Source organism: Theropithecus gelada, chromosome 12 (assembly GCF_003255815.1).
Source record: "Theropithecus gelada isolate Dixy chromosome 12, Tgel_1.0, whole genome shotgun sequence".
NCBI classification, from domain to species: Eukaryota; Metazoa; Chordata; class Mammalia; order Primates; family Cercopithecidae; genus Theropithecus; species Theropithecus gelada.
In genome coordinates, this window is record NC_037680.1 from 55,561,567 (window position 1) to 55,580,917 (window position 19,351).

General features: G+C 36.1%; 1 protein-coding gene across 2 annotated transcripts in view; it reads right to left on the reverse strand.

The window, feature by feature from the left end:
- SESTD1 (SEC14 and spectrin domain containing 1) overlaps positions 1–19,351 on the reverse strand; it is a 149,908-nt gene that overhangs the window by 52,580 nt on the left and 77,977 nt on the right. For both annotated transcript variants that reach the window (XM_025405481.1, XM_025405482.1), the window contains 2 exons: positions 15,724–15,814; positions 11,421–11,534 (listed from right to left, as the gene is read on the reverse strand). In XM_025405481.1, the coding sequence (XP_025261266.1) occupies positions 11,421–11,534; positions 15,724–15,814 (205 nt within the window). The remainder of the gene's footprint in view (positions 1–11,420; positions 11,535–15,723; positions 15,815–19,351) is intronic.

The window sequence follows — 19,351 nt, forward strand, 5'->3', positions numbered from 1 at the left end:
CATATCATTCTACATTTATTTTGCAGAACATAATGTAGTAGTATATATAATAAGCTCGTTTTAATTTTTCTAAAAGGATTTACTTAATTATTAGTATTACAAAATACTAAATTAAAGCAAACTTCATAATAACACCTTAAACAATTTTTTTTTTTTTTTAGAGATGGGGTCTCTCTCTGGCACCCAGGCTGGAGGGCCACTGCACCTTGACTCTTTGGTTCAAGTGATCCTCCCTCCTCAGCCTTCCTAGTAACTAGGAATACAGGTGTGCATCACCATACCCAGCTGTTTTTAATATTATTGTTTTAACAATTATTATTGTTGTTGTTGTTATTATTATTATTTGTAAAGAAGGGTTCTCATTGTGTTGCCCAGGCTGGTTCCAAATTCCTGGGCTCAAGTAATCCTGCCATCTCAGCCTCCCAAAGTGTGGGGATTACAGACGTGAGCCATTGCTCCTGGCCTTAAATAATATATTATACCAAGATAAAAATGTAAGACCAATTTGTGTTTTTCCCACCTAAGAAATAATATTAAGGATCTTCAGTTAATTTAGAAACAGTCATACAAAATACAATGATTCACCATAAATCATTTATAAAGTTACCTTTCATGCTGAATTTTAAGATTACACATACATCACAGTCAAAATGGTATTATGTTGGGAGGCTGAGGCGAGCGGATCATGAGGTCAAGAGATCGAGACCATCCTGGCCAACATGGTGAAACCCTGTCTATACTAAAAATACAAAAGTTAGCTGGGAGTGGTGGCACACACCTATAGTCCCAGCTACTCGGGAGGCTAAGGCAGGAGAATCACTTAAATCCGGAAGGTGGAGGTTGCAGTGAACTAAGATCACGCCACTGCATTCCAGCCTGGCAACAGAGGAAGATTCAGTCTCAAAAAAAAAAAAAAAAAGGTATTATGCCATCAAAAATAGAGAGGAAAAGCTATTTTCATGACCTGATATTTGACATTTTAACTTTTATACTTTTAAAAAATCTTGTTGGCTTATTTTTGTAATTTTCATATTTCTTTTTAAGCAACTACATAAGAGAAAAAGTTTGCAGTCCTGGACTGGTAGGTAACTCTTTGAATGTGTAAAGTCTTTTCTTCTCCAAAAATGAAGAACCAATTTAATTTCATCACACTGCATACTATGTATTTTACCATTATTTTCAGAGTACTAAAGACATCTTCATATGCTACATAACAATTTTATGAAATGAGTATAATTTACAACTTTAGTAATAATTGTCTTGAGGCAAATTTATAGGATTATCATCCCTATTCTTCTCCTTAAGTTGTTACATATCAATTATCAGTGACTCTTATGGTTCGTTATTCACCAGTGGTTTATTTGAAATTGTTTAATAGAGAAAGCCACCAAACTGATTATGATTTCCAGCTGAGTGATAAATCTGAGCAACTGACAAATCTCCCAAACTAGGCAACTAATATCTGAAAGTTTTCAAATTAATATATTTTAAGTAAAAAAAAAAAACATATTTTTAAAAGATAGTATTAAAAATATGATTCCTCCATTAAGGATATAAATCCTCTGAACAATTTAGAAAATGATGTAGGAAAATACTAAATAATGTTGCTCTCAGCTTGGAATACAAAGTTTAAAGAGAGACTGATATGTAGTTTGATACTAAAATATCAAACTTCAAGAAACAGCTTATATTATCTTGCAGTGATCAATGCAGTATGTCACTGATATCCAAAATCAAGTTTTAGAAAATATCCTCCTATAAAAAATAAAATTCGTCTATCAGATAAACTACCTAAATCTCGGAAACAGGCAAACATTATTACTGGGTGTTGTTTCATGCAGTGGTGGGTTTGTATCTTTGATTGACTCTATAGACTGCTCAGTAGGTAGTAAGCTCTATAGGAGTAGAAGTTAACTTGTAGGTTCTGTTTAGAACAAAGGCAAATAGGCTGGACATGGTGGCTCACGCCTATAATCCTAGCACTTTGGGAGGCCTAGGTGGGTGGATCACAAGGTCAGGAGTTCAAGATCAGCCTGGCCAACACGGTGAAACTCTGTCTCTACTTTAAAAAAAAAAAAAAAAAAAAAAAATTAGCTGGGCGTGGTGGCGCATGCCTGTAATCTCAGCTACTCCGGAGGCTGAGGCAGGAGAATCGCTTGAACCTGGGAGGCGGAGGTTGCAGTAAGCCAAGATTGTGTCACTGCACTACAGCCTGGGCAACAGAGCGAGACTCTGTCTCCAAAAAAAAAACAGAAAAAAGAATAAAGGCAAATAATTGTCTAATGAGACTGATACACTTCTGTCCAGTGGAATAAGAGACAACCTCAAAGTTTACAACTTACAGATGTATAGAATAATAATTAGGTTCATATCTAATTTGGTTGGCAATCTTTTCCTATAAAAACCCTGAATTCCTCAAACGCTCTTTGAACCATAGCTTACAAATTACTGGTAACCTAATCTATCAACGAATTGAATAATGTATTTGACTTAAGCTCATTTTATATTTGCATTAGAGTCATGATTTCACCTTTAGGAAAACGACACTTTAACATATGTTTTACCAATTTAAGAATGTGGAGTGGATCAAATTCTGACTTTCATCAACTATTTTCAAATAGCCATCTCCATGAACATTCTAATATTTATGCATACCATTAAATTTATGAAGACAAAGGTTACTGGTTACGTTCAAAGTAGCTATTATTTTACTAAGCAGAAATCTAAATTTCAAATCTATCCTCATATTACCAAAGAAATTTGAAATCTAATAATCAGCATAAAGGGAACAAGAATAAAAAAAAACTACAAAAAAGAAGGAAAAAAGATCACTACCCTGCACAAGCATTTCAAACTTTTGCTAAGTCCTTTCAAAGGTAATACAAAACATAGTTTTAAAAATAATAAAGCCCTACATAAATATTACTTTCCCCCTTCATTTTATATATGTTAGAGAAGTCAAGACAAGACAAATTAAACGACTAAACCACAATATTGTATTAACTAGCACATAACATGGTTCAACAAGTTTGAAGAGAGAGGTACTTACCATCTAGTCTTTAATAAAACATTTGTGCAGGTTTTCTTTAATCTCAAATTTTAACTTGTAGAAAGATAAAAAACTTGTTTCTCCTTTACTCTCATTATTCCTTCTGTAACTATAATACTTATCCTTTCCTAGTAAAACATTCCCCAAAAACCTACCACTGAAAGTTTCATTTTGTAGGCACTGAGATGTTTTATTATTTCACTATTGCTAAGAATGTGTGTGCAAGATCCAGAATGAAAATCTGCCTTTGTATGTATTTCTGCAGTTAGTAAAGATTCACGTGTGTATATATGTTCATACACATACTATTTTGATGTGTATGTCTGCTTGTACCTGTTTGTTGAAGAATATATTTCTCACTCAAGGAAAATAGGTTTCTATAAAAACTGGAAAGAACCAGAATAAATGGAGCCAGAGGTGTTCTTGAAAGAACAGCATCATGGAAGCCTTTGGTCCTGGATCCTACAATTATGTATGGTCTCAAAAAAGAACACGATTAAATCCAGTATTAACCGATAAGAGAATAAAGTGACTTAGAATGGGGGCTGGTTACCATTAAATAAACAACACTTTAATGAGTGACAAAAAAGGAGAGTGGAGATCCTTTTGATAGTTAATCTCTCCATTTGAAGACAAGATTAATGCCAGTATGACCTCAGTTTTATCTTGTCATTAGACAGAATATAGATACTATCATCTAACCAGCAAAATCTATCACAGTCACCAGGTACAATGCTGCTGAAAGATACGAAGTACCTGAATATAATATCTGAGTTGCTAAAAAGGAAACTAAACAGGTAGGTATCTATGTCAGAGATAGGAAGGATATACAGAGAAATATTAAGGTTAGCAATGAGAGATGAATATTCAATGGCTGATGAAAAACACTGGAGGAGTGAATAGGAAGGAGGTTACCTAGAAGAAAAAATTTAGAAAGTATCATGGGCAAGAAAACAAGAAATCATGTGGGAACAAGGTGTCACCAAAAGGACCACTGGGTATTTACTTGATGAGCATTGTAGACAGCTGGTAATAAATCTTTGTTGCAGATAATTTAATTTTATAAGGTAAAACATACATTTATGCTTACAGGATCACCATTACTCTTGACAAAGTTAAAAAAATTTTTTTTTTAATATTTATACTAGATGTACAAACACAGGCTTAATTACAACAGGCTAAATTATCCAAAATAATACCAGGGAAAATAATTTGCGATTAAACAAGCATCTATGTTGGATTTAATTATATAGAGCTCTAAGTATCATTTAATGGATAGTGCTGAATTGCCCCCTTAAAGCCAGGTTTGTTTGGCAGCGTATTAACCAGCATTTGAAATTACTCTCATCTCATTAGGAAATTGGGCTTTTAGTAACTGCCTAGTGCTTACTTACTTGAGAAAATATCCTAGCTGAATCTCTTAAATGTCTAAAAAAACATATTGATAAAAGAAGTTTTAACGCTTCTGTTTTAAAACAACAATCTATGACACTACAACAAGGTAGATAGAAATTCTGTCTTCTATTTTATCCTCCAAGATGCAGGGTACTTAAAGTCACTATTAATTTATATAGCATAAGACCCAACTACCAGAGCATCTCTGAGCAGATGCCTACTTAGCTTAAGCAGGATGTGACAGGTGCCTCATAAAAAGGGATCTTCCATGGTACCGAGTATTCACAGCTTTAGTTTCTGCTATTTGCCCCCGGTTCACTTTGCATTCTCTCAGAGCAACATTTCCTGCATGCCCCAGGCCATGAACTGCAGGCCTCACTGGCTGGCTGAAGTCTTCACTCACCATGCTCCTGACTCTTGAGGCAACATTCAGGCCTCCTGCCTTCAGCTTTTACTTTCTTCCCTCACTATGCTTTTGTCTTTTTTTTGTGGGGGCGCAGTTTTCCAATCAACTACCAGGGCAACACCCTTCCTAATGTGATCCAGCAGCCTTGGTCACCTTCCCTTACATTACTGGCACACATCCTTCCATCAAGTCTACGGAATAGTCAAGTCTACCAATGACAAAAGTTGAAAAGAAAAGTGGGAAAAAACTCTGGCTCCCACTTAGGATGTAGGAAGTTGGAAAGAGCATGGCTCCAACTCTTATATAACAATGACCAAAAAAAAAAAAAAAAATGCAAGTTAATCTGAAACACCATAACTTTCCTGAAGCCACTGGAGAGCTAAATTCACAAGGAAACCAATTAACCTGGAATCTAAGGAAAGACCTGCATCTTCAAGAAGATGGAACTGGAGTACTTGCTTACCTGGAAAAAATGCCGGACCTGATGCCAGCCAGTAGGAATTTAGGTAAAATTTTTAATGAATCATTAAGGCCAAATGTGGGGTAGTGTGAAAGTACAGAACCCATGGAAGTATAGACACAAGAAGAATTCATACTCACTTGGAGGCTGAATCTCTAGGGGAAAGATCTCTGAAGGAGTCATGAGAAAGACTGGAAATAAGAGGAATAAGAGATTTGAAAAAGCCTCTCTTGGAGCACAGGCCTGGGTGAGGGGAAGAGCAGCCACTACTGGAAAGGCATGAAGCACAACCCAAAATCTTCAATGCTATGTCTCCTATGAAAAAAAAAAAGTCTTAGAGTGCTGCAGAAAGGACTGAAAACCCCGCTGGCCTTAGAGGACAACTGAAGTCCCACCACACAGAGGACAACTGAAGTCCCACCACAGGTGGAAGATGGGAAAAGACTATCACAGGGGAGGGAGTGGAGACAGGAATATATTATAAACCCAAACTAACATAGGTTCCTAAAAGTGGGAGAGGGGCAACATTACCAAGAGGGCCCTTACCCACTAGGCTGAGGGACACAGAGCCTGCCTAAGACTGAGGCTGAGTAAGAACAACAGAGAACGCCTCTCTAACAAATATTGACTAACAAGTAACAGCAGCCTATTAATGAGGGTCAATTGTACACAGAATGACTTTCTCTGAGGTGCAGGCACAAAGGAAAGACCTAGAGCAGAGGATACAACAAATAATGAAAAAGCCAAACTCTCCAGCAAACCAGCCCCCATCTTCAACACAAAGTAACTCTACAGAAATTAGAAGCCTGTGGAGGACTATGGAAAATAATAGCAACAACAAAATCCAAAGCCCACTCAATTCCTGGTTAGAACTCAACCCTTCCCTTATGCCTAGGAAAAGGACAAGATGAGCCCATGTGCAGGCACAAATACCACCTATACCTCAGTCTTTACTGTCCTAAACCAGATGTCTAACATTCAATAAAAAATAACAAGGCACACACAAAAAAGGAAAGAAAATGACCCACTGTCAAGAAACAAAGCAAACAACGTTAGTGGAGTAAGACAGATGCAGATATTAAGACTATGAGATAGGAAATGTAAGATATTGATGCCATAGAGAATGAAAAATAACATGCAAGAACAGATGAGGAATTTCAGCAAAGAGAAATTCTAAGGAAGAGTCAAATAGAAATGCTACAAATCAAAAGCACAGTAATTTTCAGTGGTCTTACCAACAAACTTAACACAACCAAGGAAACAAACAGTGAACTTGAAAATGGATCAAGAAAAATACCTAAACTGAAACACAAAGAGAAAGATGCAGGGATAAAAACAAAACAGGAGACCAAAGAAAATGGTGAGAAAATTTCAAATATTGTATCGTACATCGAACTGGAGTTTCAGAGGAAACAGTAAAAGGGCAGAGAAAATATTTGAAAAGAACGTATAAACATTTTCCAAAATTGATGACAGATATCAAACCAGATATCTAAGAAGTACAGAGAACACTAAGTGGAATAAATACCAAATAAAACACACACAGATACAGCAAAATACAACTGCAAAAACCAAAATCAAAATGAAAATCTTGAAAGTGGCTAAAGGGAAAAAAAGGCAAATAACATACACAGAGGACCAAAGATACAAAAAACAGCGGCCTTCTCGTCAGTGACCATTACAATGAGAGGGCAAAGGCAATGAGATAGCACTTTTAATTTTATTTACTTTTTACCTTTTTTTTTTTTTTGAGGCAGGGTCTTCCTCCGTCACCCAGGCTGGAGTGCAGTGGCGCAATCTCGGCTCACTGCAACTTGTGCCTCCTGGGTTCAAGCAACTCTCCTGTCTCAGCCTCCCGAGCAGCTGGGACTACAGGCATGTGCCACCGTGTCCGGCTAATTTATGTATTTTTAGTAGACATGGGGTTTCACCATATTAGTCAGGCTAGTCTTGAACTCCTGACCCTCAGGTGATCCACCGCCTCAGCCTCCCAAAGTGCTGGGATTTCAAGAGCCACTGCACCCGGCGAGAAAGCACTTTTAAATACAGTTGACCCTTGAACAACTCAGGGCTGAACTGCACAGGTCCACTTACAGGGGGTTTTCTTCTGCCTCTGCCACCCCTGAGACAGCAAGACCAACCCCTCCTCTTCCTCTTCCTCCTCAGCCTCAAGACAATGAGAATGAAGACCTTTATGATGATCCACTTCTACTTAATAAATAGTAAATATATTTCCTCTTCCTCATGATTTTCCTAACATTTTTTGTCTAGCTTATTTTATTGTAAGAATACAATGTATAACACATATACAAAATTTGTGTTAACTGACTGTTCATGTTACTGGTAAGGCTTTTGGTCAATAGTAGGCTATCAATATTTAAGTTCTTGGGAAGTCAAAAGCTAGACACAGATTTTCAACTGCACAGGAGGTTGCTGGTACTAACCCCTGCATTGTTCACAGGTCAACTGTATGACTAAAGTGCTGAAAGAAAAAAAAAAAAACCACAAACAAAATTCTATACCCATTGAAAATAATTTTCAAAACTAAAATAGAAATAAAGATTTTCTTCAGGCAAACAAAAAATGATACAATTCAATGCCAACAGACCTGCACTGCAAGATATATTAAAGGAATGTGAAAAGTTGAATCTCCAAAAAGAAATGAAGAATGTCAGAAATGGCATAAATGAAAGTAAATATGAAATTAATTTAAAATTTTTAATTGCTGTAAAAGAAAACAGACTATCTGTAGCAAAAAAAAAAAATGCAGCAATGTAGTGTTTGTTTATAGCACAGTAAAAGTGAAATGTATAAGAACAATGGGATGGAAGTATTGGAGATAGACTGTTTTAAGGTCCTTCTATTTCATGTGAAGTGGTATAATATTTGAAGGTTAGACTGATTATTAAAGATGTATACAGTAAACAGTAAGGTAACCACTAAAAAATTAAGAGACAGAAATTACAAGCCAATAATGGAGTAAGATGTAATTATAAAAAATACTCAGTCCAAAGACAGAAAAGAACAAAAAAACCCCATAAAATCTCGCAAGATGGTAGATTTTATAAACCGAATCAATAACTGCATTAAATACAAATAGTCATACCCATGAAAAGACAGAGATTGTCAAACTGGATATGAAAGCAAGATCCAACTACATGGTGTCTACAAAAAATTCATTTTAAATATAAAGAAATAAATTAAAAGTAAAATAATGGAAAAGATACAACACATGAACACTAATCAACAGAATGCTGGAGTAGTTATATTAATATCAGACAATGTACACTTCAGAGCCAGATATAGTATCAGGAATAAAAAAGAACATTCAAAAATGATAAATTGGGCCCTACTCACCAAGAAGACACAGCTATCTTAAATCTTTATGCAATAAACAATAGAGCTTCAAAATACATGAAGCAAAAACTGACAGAAATAAAATAGAAATAATCCCAGATATAACAGTTGGAGGTTGCAATATTCCTCTTTCAGTTATTAAAAGAACAGGTAGACACAATATTACCATGGATAGAGAAGACCCGAATAACACTATGAATCATCTTGACAGTTACAGAACACTCCATCCAACAACAGAATACTTATTCTGGGAACTCATCAAGATAGAACATACAGTGTGTCACAAACCAAACCTTAACAAACTTAAAATTACTGAAGTCAGTTGGGTGCGGTGCCTCATGCCTGTTATCCCAGCACTTTTGGAAGGCCGAGACGGGTAGATCACCTGAGGTTGGGAGTTTGAGACCAGTGTGACTAACATGGAGAAACCCCATCTCTACTAAAAATACAAAAAATTAGCCAGGCGTGGTGGTGCATGCCGGTAATCCCAGCTACTTGGGAGGCTGAGGCAGGAGAATCTCTTAAACCTGGGAGGCGCAGGTTGCAGTGGGCTGGGGTCGCACCACTGCACTCCAGCCTGGGCAACAACAGCAAAACTCCGTCTCAAAAAAAAAAAAAAACCGAAAAAAACCTGAAGTCATAAAATACATATTCTTGACCATAGCTCACAAACATGAACTCAAAATAGATCACAGATCTAAATTTAATGCCTAAAACTATACAACTTTTAGAAGAAAATATCAAGGACAATCTTTGTGACCTTGAGTAAGGCAAAGATTTCTCAGATTATGACAACAAAAGTCTGATTCATAAAAGAAAACCGTTTCTCCAACTGTGAAATCAGAAGGAAAAAAAAAAACTGAAAAAGTGGACTTCATCACAGTTAAAAAAATTTCTTGAAAAATGTTAAGAGAATGACAAGGCAAACAATAGAGTAGGATGTAATATTAGTAAATTATGTGTCTGATAAATGACTTCTATACAAAATACATTAAAAAAACTCAAAATCCAGTAACAAAAAAGACATTTTTTTTTTTTAAAAAAAAACGGGTAAAAGGCTTAAACAGATACCATCTGTCATACTGTGATATAAGAAATATGCATTTGCTCTTTGTCCCCGGTTCCCGGCACAGAACTCCTGAAACCCTTGTAATTCCTGGGTGATACGAGCATCTTTTATTACAGTATTTGGTCTCAGTCCCCAGTTATTGATACAAGAGTTATTAAGATCCTTGGCATTTCTGGAGTGATAAGTGTTTTTTTGGATGTTAATAAGATGAATGGTGGCTGTGGGCCTCTAAACAGATTAAAGATGAGGGCTTGTCACCAAAAAGACCAAGGCATAATTAGAGAGTTGAAACTTTCATGGCCACTCCTCTCCCTCCAGGGAAGGGAGAGGGGCTGGAGACTGAGTTAGTTAATCATCAATGGCCAATGATTTGGAGAGTTTCTGGGTTGATAAACATGTTCATGGGCCAGGAGGGTGGTGTACCCCAACTCCCTAGGGTTAGAAGCTCCTGCGCTCTGGATCATTCTAGACCTCACACTTTGTATATCACTTCATCTGGGCTGTTCATCTGTAACCTTTATATAAAGCCAGCAAATGTTAGTGATTCCCTGAATTCTATGAATCAATACAGAAAATTACTAAACCTGAGAAGGGGCTTGTGAGTACAGAAACAGTTTTCCTATCACCAGTCAGGGGCTAGAAATGGAGAAGTTAACTACAGGAGCATATAGGGGAATTCTGGGGGTGATGAGACACTTCCTGATTTCTTGGTTGTGGTTTTACATGTTTTGTCAGAACTCTCAGAATTATCACTAAAATGGATTAATTTCACTGCACGTAAATTATAGCTTAACTTTTTAAGTAAAGAATAAAACCATGTATTTTTAAGAAATTTCCAGCCATGTCCTTTAAGAATAAACTAAGTTTTCTCAAACCGTTCTATCCAATATACATTAACAATCTTTTCTCCATACCAAAAATACACTGATACTGACCTAGGTAAAAACAAAAACGAGAGTGTATAGTATGGCAAGTTCCAAAATGAATCTTTATTATCTGACTGTAAGCATTCCAAGAGTCTATGTTATACCAGGTTGGAGTTAGACTTTGTATTCTTCAAAGTTTCCACACTTTATTTAGACAATGTAAAGCCTGTTATTTATCAACTCTCCTACTGGCAGCTGAGAATTAACAGGTGTGGAAGAAAGAATATGACAAACTGCTTAGATTTACATTCCATCATAGTGCTTTTTTCTAACCTCCAATAAGATGCACTATCACACAAGGAAAGTGAAAGAGAGAAAGAAAAAGTCAGTAGGAAAGGATGGATAACTGTGTTCATGTATTAAAACTGGCCAGATACTAAAAAATAATTATGACATGTCACAGAAAATAGACTATAATTTCAACTCCAAAATGTCTAGGACTTCCTAGTATTTGTTAAATTTCCTCTCCATAATGCAATAAAAAATTTTAAAAACAAAGGTTCTACTTATTTAAAGAAGTTAACAAAGAATGATATAATTGAAAATGGAAAACAAGAAAGCTTTCATGATCTTTACCAAAATATCATACTTCATTCAGCAAGTATCCAAATGCTGACTGTATACTAATTATTACTTAGGCACTAATTAAGTATTCCTTAAACACTGCTTAGTAACCACTGCTGAACCATCAAAAATAATTTCAGTAAAATACTATTTTTAAAGATATAATAGACTTTAAAAAAAGAGATTACATTTACCTCAAAGCCAAGTCTATCCTTTTCTTTCCAAAAACAAAAATGTGTTACTTTCTTATCCCAGAATTCATCTGGCTTTACCACACAAACAAGGGACACCTCAGCTGGAACAACATTCTATAAAATACAGAAAAATAATCACAAATTACACATGTAAAATGAATAATTTACTAAATTTATAAATTACCAGTCAAGATTAAGCTACATAAGAGACGTTTGGAGAATTAAAATAATAAAGAAGAAATTCTCTAGGCTTTAAAACATACACGGCAATAAAGAAGAACTTGAAAAACAAGCTGATTCAGAAAATACTTCAAATAAACAATGCAGCATAAATTGTACATGTGAATCACTTTTTGTTTTATTGAATCTCTGTACTAGGAATATGTTTAGATTAAACTGTAAGAGTTAATTTTTAGTTGAGAAATTATTAAATTTGATTTTTCTACAATATGAAAAATTTTTTCTAACACAATCCATCTTGGAGAATTTCTTCAAAAGACATAAAATCAATTTTCTCACTCAAACAAGTTTTTTATCAGTCATTATACAATGAGGCCAAGATTTTATATGATTATTAACTTGAAGAGGAGGACAAAAAGCTAATCTTTGACAAATACCATTTCACATTTACTTGATACGGTTACTTATACTACCTAATGAATTGAAATGAACACTTATTGAATTAATAAATATCTCACATATATTTTATCAAGTCCTATAGAGTCTAACTTTAAAATGTATCTTAAATCCAACAAGTTCTACAGACTGCATTGTTAACAACTTCAAACTATCCAGCTTTCTGAAATGTCATCATTACAAGGCTCCTTGCTTGACTTTCTCTTGCACTCTGAATGAAATTCAAACCTCTTACCAAGACCTACAAGGCCCTTCAAGCTCAGGCCCATGTTGGCCTCTCAGATCTCATCTTACACCTTCCCCTCCTAGCTCACTCCTCCACAACAGCCATGCTAACCTCGCTGCTCCTGCAATATGAAGTCTGTTCCACTTCAGGTCTTTGTCCATGCTATTTCCTCTATCTGGAATGTCCTTTGCCTTATACCTGGTAGTGTTCCCTCAGTTTATTTAAGATTCTATTCAAATATTCCCTCTTCAGAGAGGCCTTCCCTGTCTACCCTATCTAAAGTGGCATCATCTGACTCAGTCTCTTTTACTACTGTATTTTTCTTCACAGCATTTATCACCATGGGCTGTTACATTTGCTTAACTGCTTATTGTCTAACTCTTCAAGTAGAATATAAGCTTCCCAATGGCAGGTACCTTATCTATGCTGTCATCCCTATGTTTCCAGTGTTTATGACAAATGTCTGACATATATAATAGAACACATGCTATAAATATTTGTTAAATAAATGAAACCTCATTAACAAGTGGATCTCATTCTCTTAATTTTACAGGAGAGTAATTTGAGCTTCAGAGAAATAAAGTTACTTGTCTAAGATAAGAGTTAAAAAGTCACTAGGCTGAATAGAAACCACCTCTGTCTGACTCTAATGTTCTACTACACTATTTCATATGCTCTGAACTTGGGGCCAATATATTCTTTCCAAAGGTCCAGATAATAAGTATTTTAAGCTTTGCAGGCCATAATGTCTCTACTGCCACTACTCAGTTCTGTCAGGACAGTATGAAAGCAGCCACACACAATATATAAATGAATGGGCATGGCTGAGCTCCAATAAAACTTTATAAAATCAAGGGCCCAATCTCTGTTCTAGACCATAAATTGCAGCACTGAATAATTATAATAATAATTACTATTATTACTATTCAGGGAAAAATGGAAAACCTTTAGAGATAAACATGCACACATCATAAATCTAGCATCCTCTGCAACAACTGGATTGGAACTAAAGTAAGTAAAATAAATTCAAAGGTATCAAAACTTTTATCAGAGGGGCTGGAAAATTTAAGATAAAATTGAGCTTTATTCATATATTGCCTTGTGGAAGATTATTATTTCAAAATCATTGAATATGAAAGCTGTGAGAAACAAGAGAAACCAAGCCCCTCATTTTAGAGAATACTAGTTATAGGCACTGTGGGGTCCCAAACAACTGGTCCCAGTACCTTCTGAGATGAAAGCAATGAATGACTTCATATGTAGAAACTGTATGACTAGAAGTAAAGAGGCCATTGCAACTTCTGAAAATGTTAACTATTAATAAATCCAAAAGTTGTTAAAATACCTATCAGAAAAGAAATCGCAAGAGGGGATTAAATCATCCATTGATTGTTCTTCAAAACTGCCATTGATCAAAGTCCAGTTCAAACAGCAAGTCCCAAACAGCTCATCTGTGACACAGTTGAATGACAGGATGAAAGGAAGAACACAAGGTCATAATTAATGGATTTCTTACCTAAGAGTTATTTTAACAACTTTCACAGAGAAGAGTTAATTCTCAAAGTTTGAAATATAAAAGTGCTGGAAGCACTTTTTTTTTCAAAATAAAATTTATTTTAGGACACCAATTTGTGCTCCCTTAAAAACTGATCCTGCAGAGGCTATGTCCTTTCTAACCCAAAGAGTGATTCTAGCTTGTAATCCCAGTGATTTGAGGGGCTGAAGCAGAAGGATCACCTGAGCTCAGGAGTTTGAGACCAACTGGAACAATATAGTCTCTACAAAATAAAAAAAAGTAGCCAGGTGTGGTGGCACTCGCCTCCACACTCCCAACTCCTCAGGGTGCTGAGGCAGGAGGACTGCCTGAGCCCAGGAGCTGGAGGCTGCAGTAAGCCATGCAACTGCACTCCAGGCTGAGTGACAAAGTGAGTCCCTGACTGAAAAAAAAAAAGTTGGGGTGGGGGAATTCTAATGATGAAAAGTTTAAGCCAAACATTTAAGAAGAATGAGGCAATGGGTAGAAAATTCAGAGACCCCCGCCTCAAATACAGGCCACTGGTAAATACACATTTTAAAATGGATAAAGTCAAGGCCTGGGGCTTACTTAGTCTGTACTAAGTTCCGATTTTAAGTTATTTAAAATCCTTGAGCCTCGTTGACCTTCTCTGTAAGGTTGTGAGGCCAAAATCAAATGAGATAATTTATATAGCAAGCTTTGCACAGTACCAGAAACATAATAAGCACTAAAACTAGAACTAAAACCTAAAATTACCACTTTGTTCCTATCCCTTGAATCCCTTTTTCCCAATTAACCTAAATAAATGATAAAACGTTAAAAACCATTCTCCTTAGTTATTTAAATTTTAAAATTATATGCCTTTCCACAGATTTCTAAAGTAGCTACCAAATTATTTGTTGAATTCATTTAAAATTCTTGATCTTTCTTTCAATATTACTGATATCCACTTAAGTGAATGTTCATGATTCCACGTTACTACCAACTTATGTTTCTCCCAGACTGGCCTGCCATCAACTACTCTCATTGTACTTGCTTCATTTATGAGCTATATGTAACTCAGAGTACCTGTGAGGAAGGCCCTCTTTACTTTCATTTAAATTGGATAATTCAAATTTTACCTCTCTAGAAGCCCTACAGAAAGCCAAGTGCATGAGAGCAATCTTCCCTCCGCATCACTCAAATGTTTTATTTTTCCTTTTCAAATCATATCTTCAATACCCTTATAATAAATCAACAAATGTCTACTGGGTGCCTACTACATGCCAGGGGTCACAGAAACATTCTGTGTGGAACATGAGGAAATATAAAACACAAGACTGGCATCAGATCTCAAAAAGTTTGTAATCGTAGATGTTTATTAAATGTTAATTTGTGAGGGGCTGAAATTCCTGAGGACACAGATGTTAAGTAAGTTTCTTCCGGACTATAAATAAATAATAAGATCATCGTGAATCCTGATGCTTTATGTAGGAAATAGGGGACTAGAAGAGAAAGACAAGCCAGAATCACTTGAGAAGTTTCTTTGAACTACACTTAACCAAAAATCCTACCACCTACCTGTAGTTTCAGAATGGGGTGCAAGAGGGAGAATGACAGACACCAGAGCACGCAAAAGCTCCCACGTGAGTCTCATAATTTCAACACTCACACTTTTAAAATCACTGGCCTCCATTCTTAAATTACTTAAACATGACATATTATTTTCATTTACAAACCTATTAGAATAGAGATTTACTTAACTGCCTAAATTCAAACCTAAGGAGTTGAATTTGAACAATCCAATAGTGATCAGTGCATTTGCAGAACTCAGTCACTGCTAGGACGCCAGGCACAGTCCAATAAATTAAGTGCATCTGCCATTTTCACCAGGATCTGTTGCTGTAAAATAAAAACCATTTCCTGATAGACAAAACCAAAATTACCTGTAGCATTACGACTACTGTTTTCACCACATTCCACTGTGATTTTCTGCCATCCACAATCACGGTAAATCCTCTAGCCTTACACTTCTCACTGAAACAAAACAAAATTACACAGCATTAAAACAAGCTCCAGAATTCGTTCTTCATAATTCTAAATAAAGAAGGTTTAAAACTTAATTGCATATGCAGTAGAATTAATCTCACTTGGTTTAGTTTACATTGTCAATAAATAAAATTCTTCAGAGTATCCTTTCATTTTCTCAAGCAATTTATTTTTCTCATTTTAGGAAATGTTCACAATTTACAAACTAATGTGGTAAGAAAATTATTCTAAAAGCATAAAAGTCAGTGTCTTAAAAAGTAAAGAAATCAAAGCAACATTCAAACAGTACTACTAGTCTCTCAATTTCTTCATCAGTTAAAAGGGATCACAGTGAAGTAAGTCACTAATTGCCAAATGTGTTATATATTTCTTGTCTCACCTTCCTGCCAGAAGTATAAGATTTGTGAAGTGACAGTTCAAAACAGATAGAAAATAGTCATTAATAAATCACAAAAATCGGCTTCTTTTGGAGAAGAAGTTCTTTTGGAGAAATTTAATGAGATGAGGTAGAACCTGCTGATTCAAAAGCTTGAATAGACCATGTCTAACCCACTTCCGCTCTCACTTTGCATTCTCAGTCACTTGACCAACAAAATATTATCTTCAGTGTTGGATTTCTGTATTATACTGAGTGATTTAAGTATTAACTAAACACTTCCCAGAAGTCTAACCTAGTAAAACGCAACTTCTGGAGGGAAAAACTGCATTCTAAAGGCCAAAACTACATACCTATCATTATCATTATTATTATTATTATGTTTACTTATCAACTTAATATAAGGATCTCAACTGCACTCCTTCCAATACAGTAAATGGAACTACAGCTTTGCTTATCAGAGCAAGATTTTGGTAGTGAAACCTGTCCCCATACAAACTGTTCCCAATTACATACATTATAGGAAAAAATAAACAGACCTTTTCCTGGGATTTAAATCCACCAACAGTTCAGGGGACTTTACTAGTCCTCCTCTTCTCCCTCCAAGCATGCACACTAGTTCCAAGAAGGTTCTTGTAGAAGTCATGTTCTGTTCTACCGAGAAACAGTAAGACTACAAGGAATGAGGATGATATTGCTAAAAGTTTAGAGTGGGAACAGGCAAGGACAGAAGCTGAGCTTCCAAAGTAAACAAAAGAGTATTCAAAAGGTAAGGCAAACTGATGCATATGTTCACATAAAAACCTGCATGTAAATATTCATAGCAGAATAATTCATAATAGCTGAAGAGCAGAAACAATTCAAACGTCCATCAACTGATGAACAGAAACACAAAACACAGTATAACCAAACAATGAGACATTCAGCCATAAAAAAAGATGAAGTACTGACAGATGCTACAACATGGCTAAACCTTGAAAACATTATGCTAAGTAAAAGATGCCAGACACAAAAGGACACACATTGAATGATTCCATTTATATGAAATGTCCAGAATAGGCAAAGCCAGAGACAGAAAGCAGATTAGTGGTTGACAAGGGTTAGGAGGGAAGAATGGAGAGTGACTGCCGATGGGAACAAGGTTTATTTTGGGCTGATAAAAATGTTCTGAAACTAGATAGCATAACGGATGCATAACCTGTGAATACACTAAATATCACTGAATTGCCTACTTTAAAAATATGATTTTTATGACATCTGAACTATATCTCAATAAAACAAAAGTACTCTATTTTTGGATTTGCATCACAAGATAAAGGACCCACTAAATATTCTTTGGGAAAAACTAAAGGTAAGGCCAATACAGTCATCACTTGTGGGTTAGCAAAAGAAAATAAAAGACTTGCAGAGGGGGCTAGGTGTGGTGCCTCACGTCTCTAACCCTAGCACTTTGGGAGACTAGGGCAAGAGGATGGCTTGAGCCAAGGAGTTTGAGGCCAGCGTGTGAGACCAGCAAGACTCCATCTCTATTTCAAAAAAGTAAAAGACTTGTGGAGAGAAGCAAACCTGACACATAATGACTATCTGTGGGCTCAAGTAATGAGGGGATTCCTGGGGTTCTCCACCAACAAGACATCTAAGAAGACCACCATGATATAGAAGAGGATACAAGCCCAACAGTGATCAGCTAGGCAGGGTAGCTGGTTGTTGAGTGGTCTGGAGTAGTGGCAACAATGCAGGGATTCTACCAATGCCTTTTGCAGGAAGGAGAGCTAAGACACAGCTGTCCAGAAGACGGCCTTCCCACCAAGAGAAACGTGCCATTCTCATAATGTGGTACTTTCTCAACATTGGCATCTATAGTCCTGAGATGTAGGTTACACAACCATTTTGTTAAATACATTTTATATAAGCAATACATTTACATTTCAAAGCACACTATAAATTAATCTGTACATTAAGACTAAGAAAGTAATGAAGCTTGAAAATACCATCTGTAGTGATCTTAAAGGAATAAAATACTCTAAATTTATCTTTCAGAGTACTTAAGAAACACACTTAACCCTCTCATATTCTCATATTTTACTAAGATAGATAATGAAAATACACAGAATCCAAAGATATTACTATTTCAAAATTGCCAGACCAAGTGGTCTTTCAGGTACTTGAAAGGAAATAGTTTTTTTACTTCATCCTTGTAAGTGGTATGATGGCTTAAACTGCTTCTAACGACATATTTAATTTAGAAGCATGCTATACCCTTTATAAAGGGCCTGTTGTAGGACCTGAAGTGCTATTAATAACAAATTCCTATAGCCCCTGTTACCATGTTTATAACTATACTTTAACAGTAATAGAAAAAAAAATCTAAGACCCCGCCTCCTAGTTCCTAGCCCAGTTAAGCCTTTCAAGGGTGACACAGCTGAGTTAAAACCGCTATGTAAAGGTGAGGTTGTCCAAACAGTCCACTCACTTTTGACACAGAAGACACTGTTAGTGGATTTCCTGGGTCCAATATCCTGCAGATCTTCACTCATTTCTTTGATTACAACTACACGCTCCTTCTCTTCCACTCACACAGCTCTGCTAGTATTTACATAATAGCGCTAATTTCACTTATGCTTTTATTATAATTACTTGTTTACAATTCATCTTCATTAGATAATATGCTTCCAGAAAGCAAGAATGTTACCTTACAAATGTCTTGGCAGCTTCTAGCACTGTGCTTTAAATACAGAAGGCCTTTAATAATGTTAGATGACACACATCACATCACTCCTCAGATACGACAATAGCTTTCCATCTCATTCAGAACGGAAGCCATGGCCTACATGGTCTTCCACGACCTGACTCCTGACTCTCTTCTGATCCCCCTCCCAGCACTGTGCTCCTCTCTCAAACTGTTCCAGCCACACTAGCCTCCTTGATCTTCCCAGAACACGTTAAACCTGCTCCTGCCTCAGGGCCTTTGCACTTACTGCTCACTCTGTCTTCGATGTTCGTTGATCAGATTCTGTAGGGTCTGCCCCTCCTTTCAATCATCTCTGGCAAAATATCATCTTATTTTGTAAAGTATCACCACTCTATCACTCTGACTCTTTTCATGCTTTGTTTTCATAGCACTCATGAATATCCAAAATACTGTACAC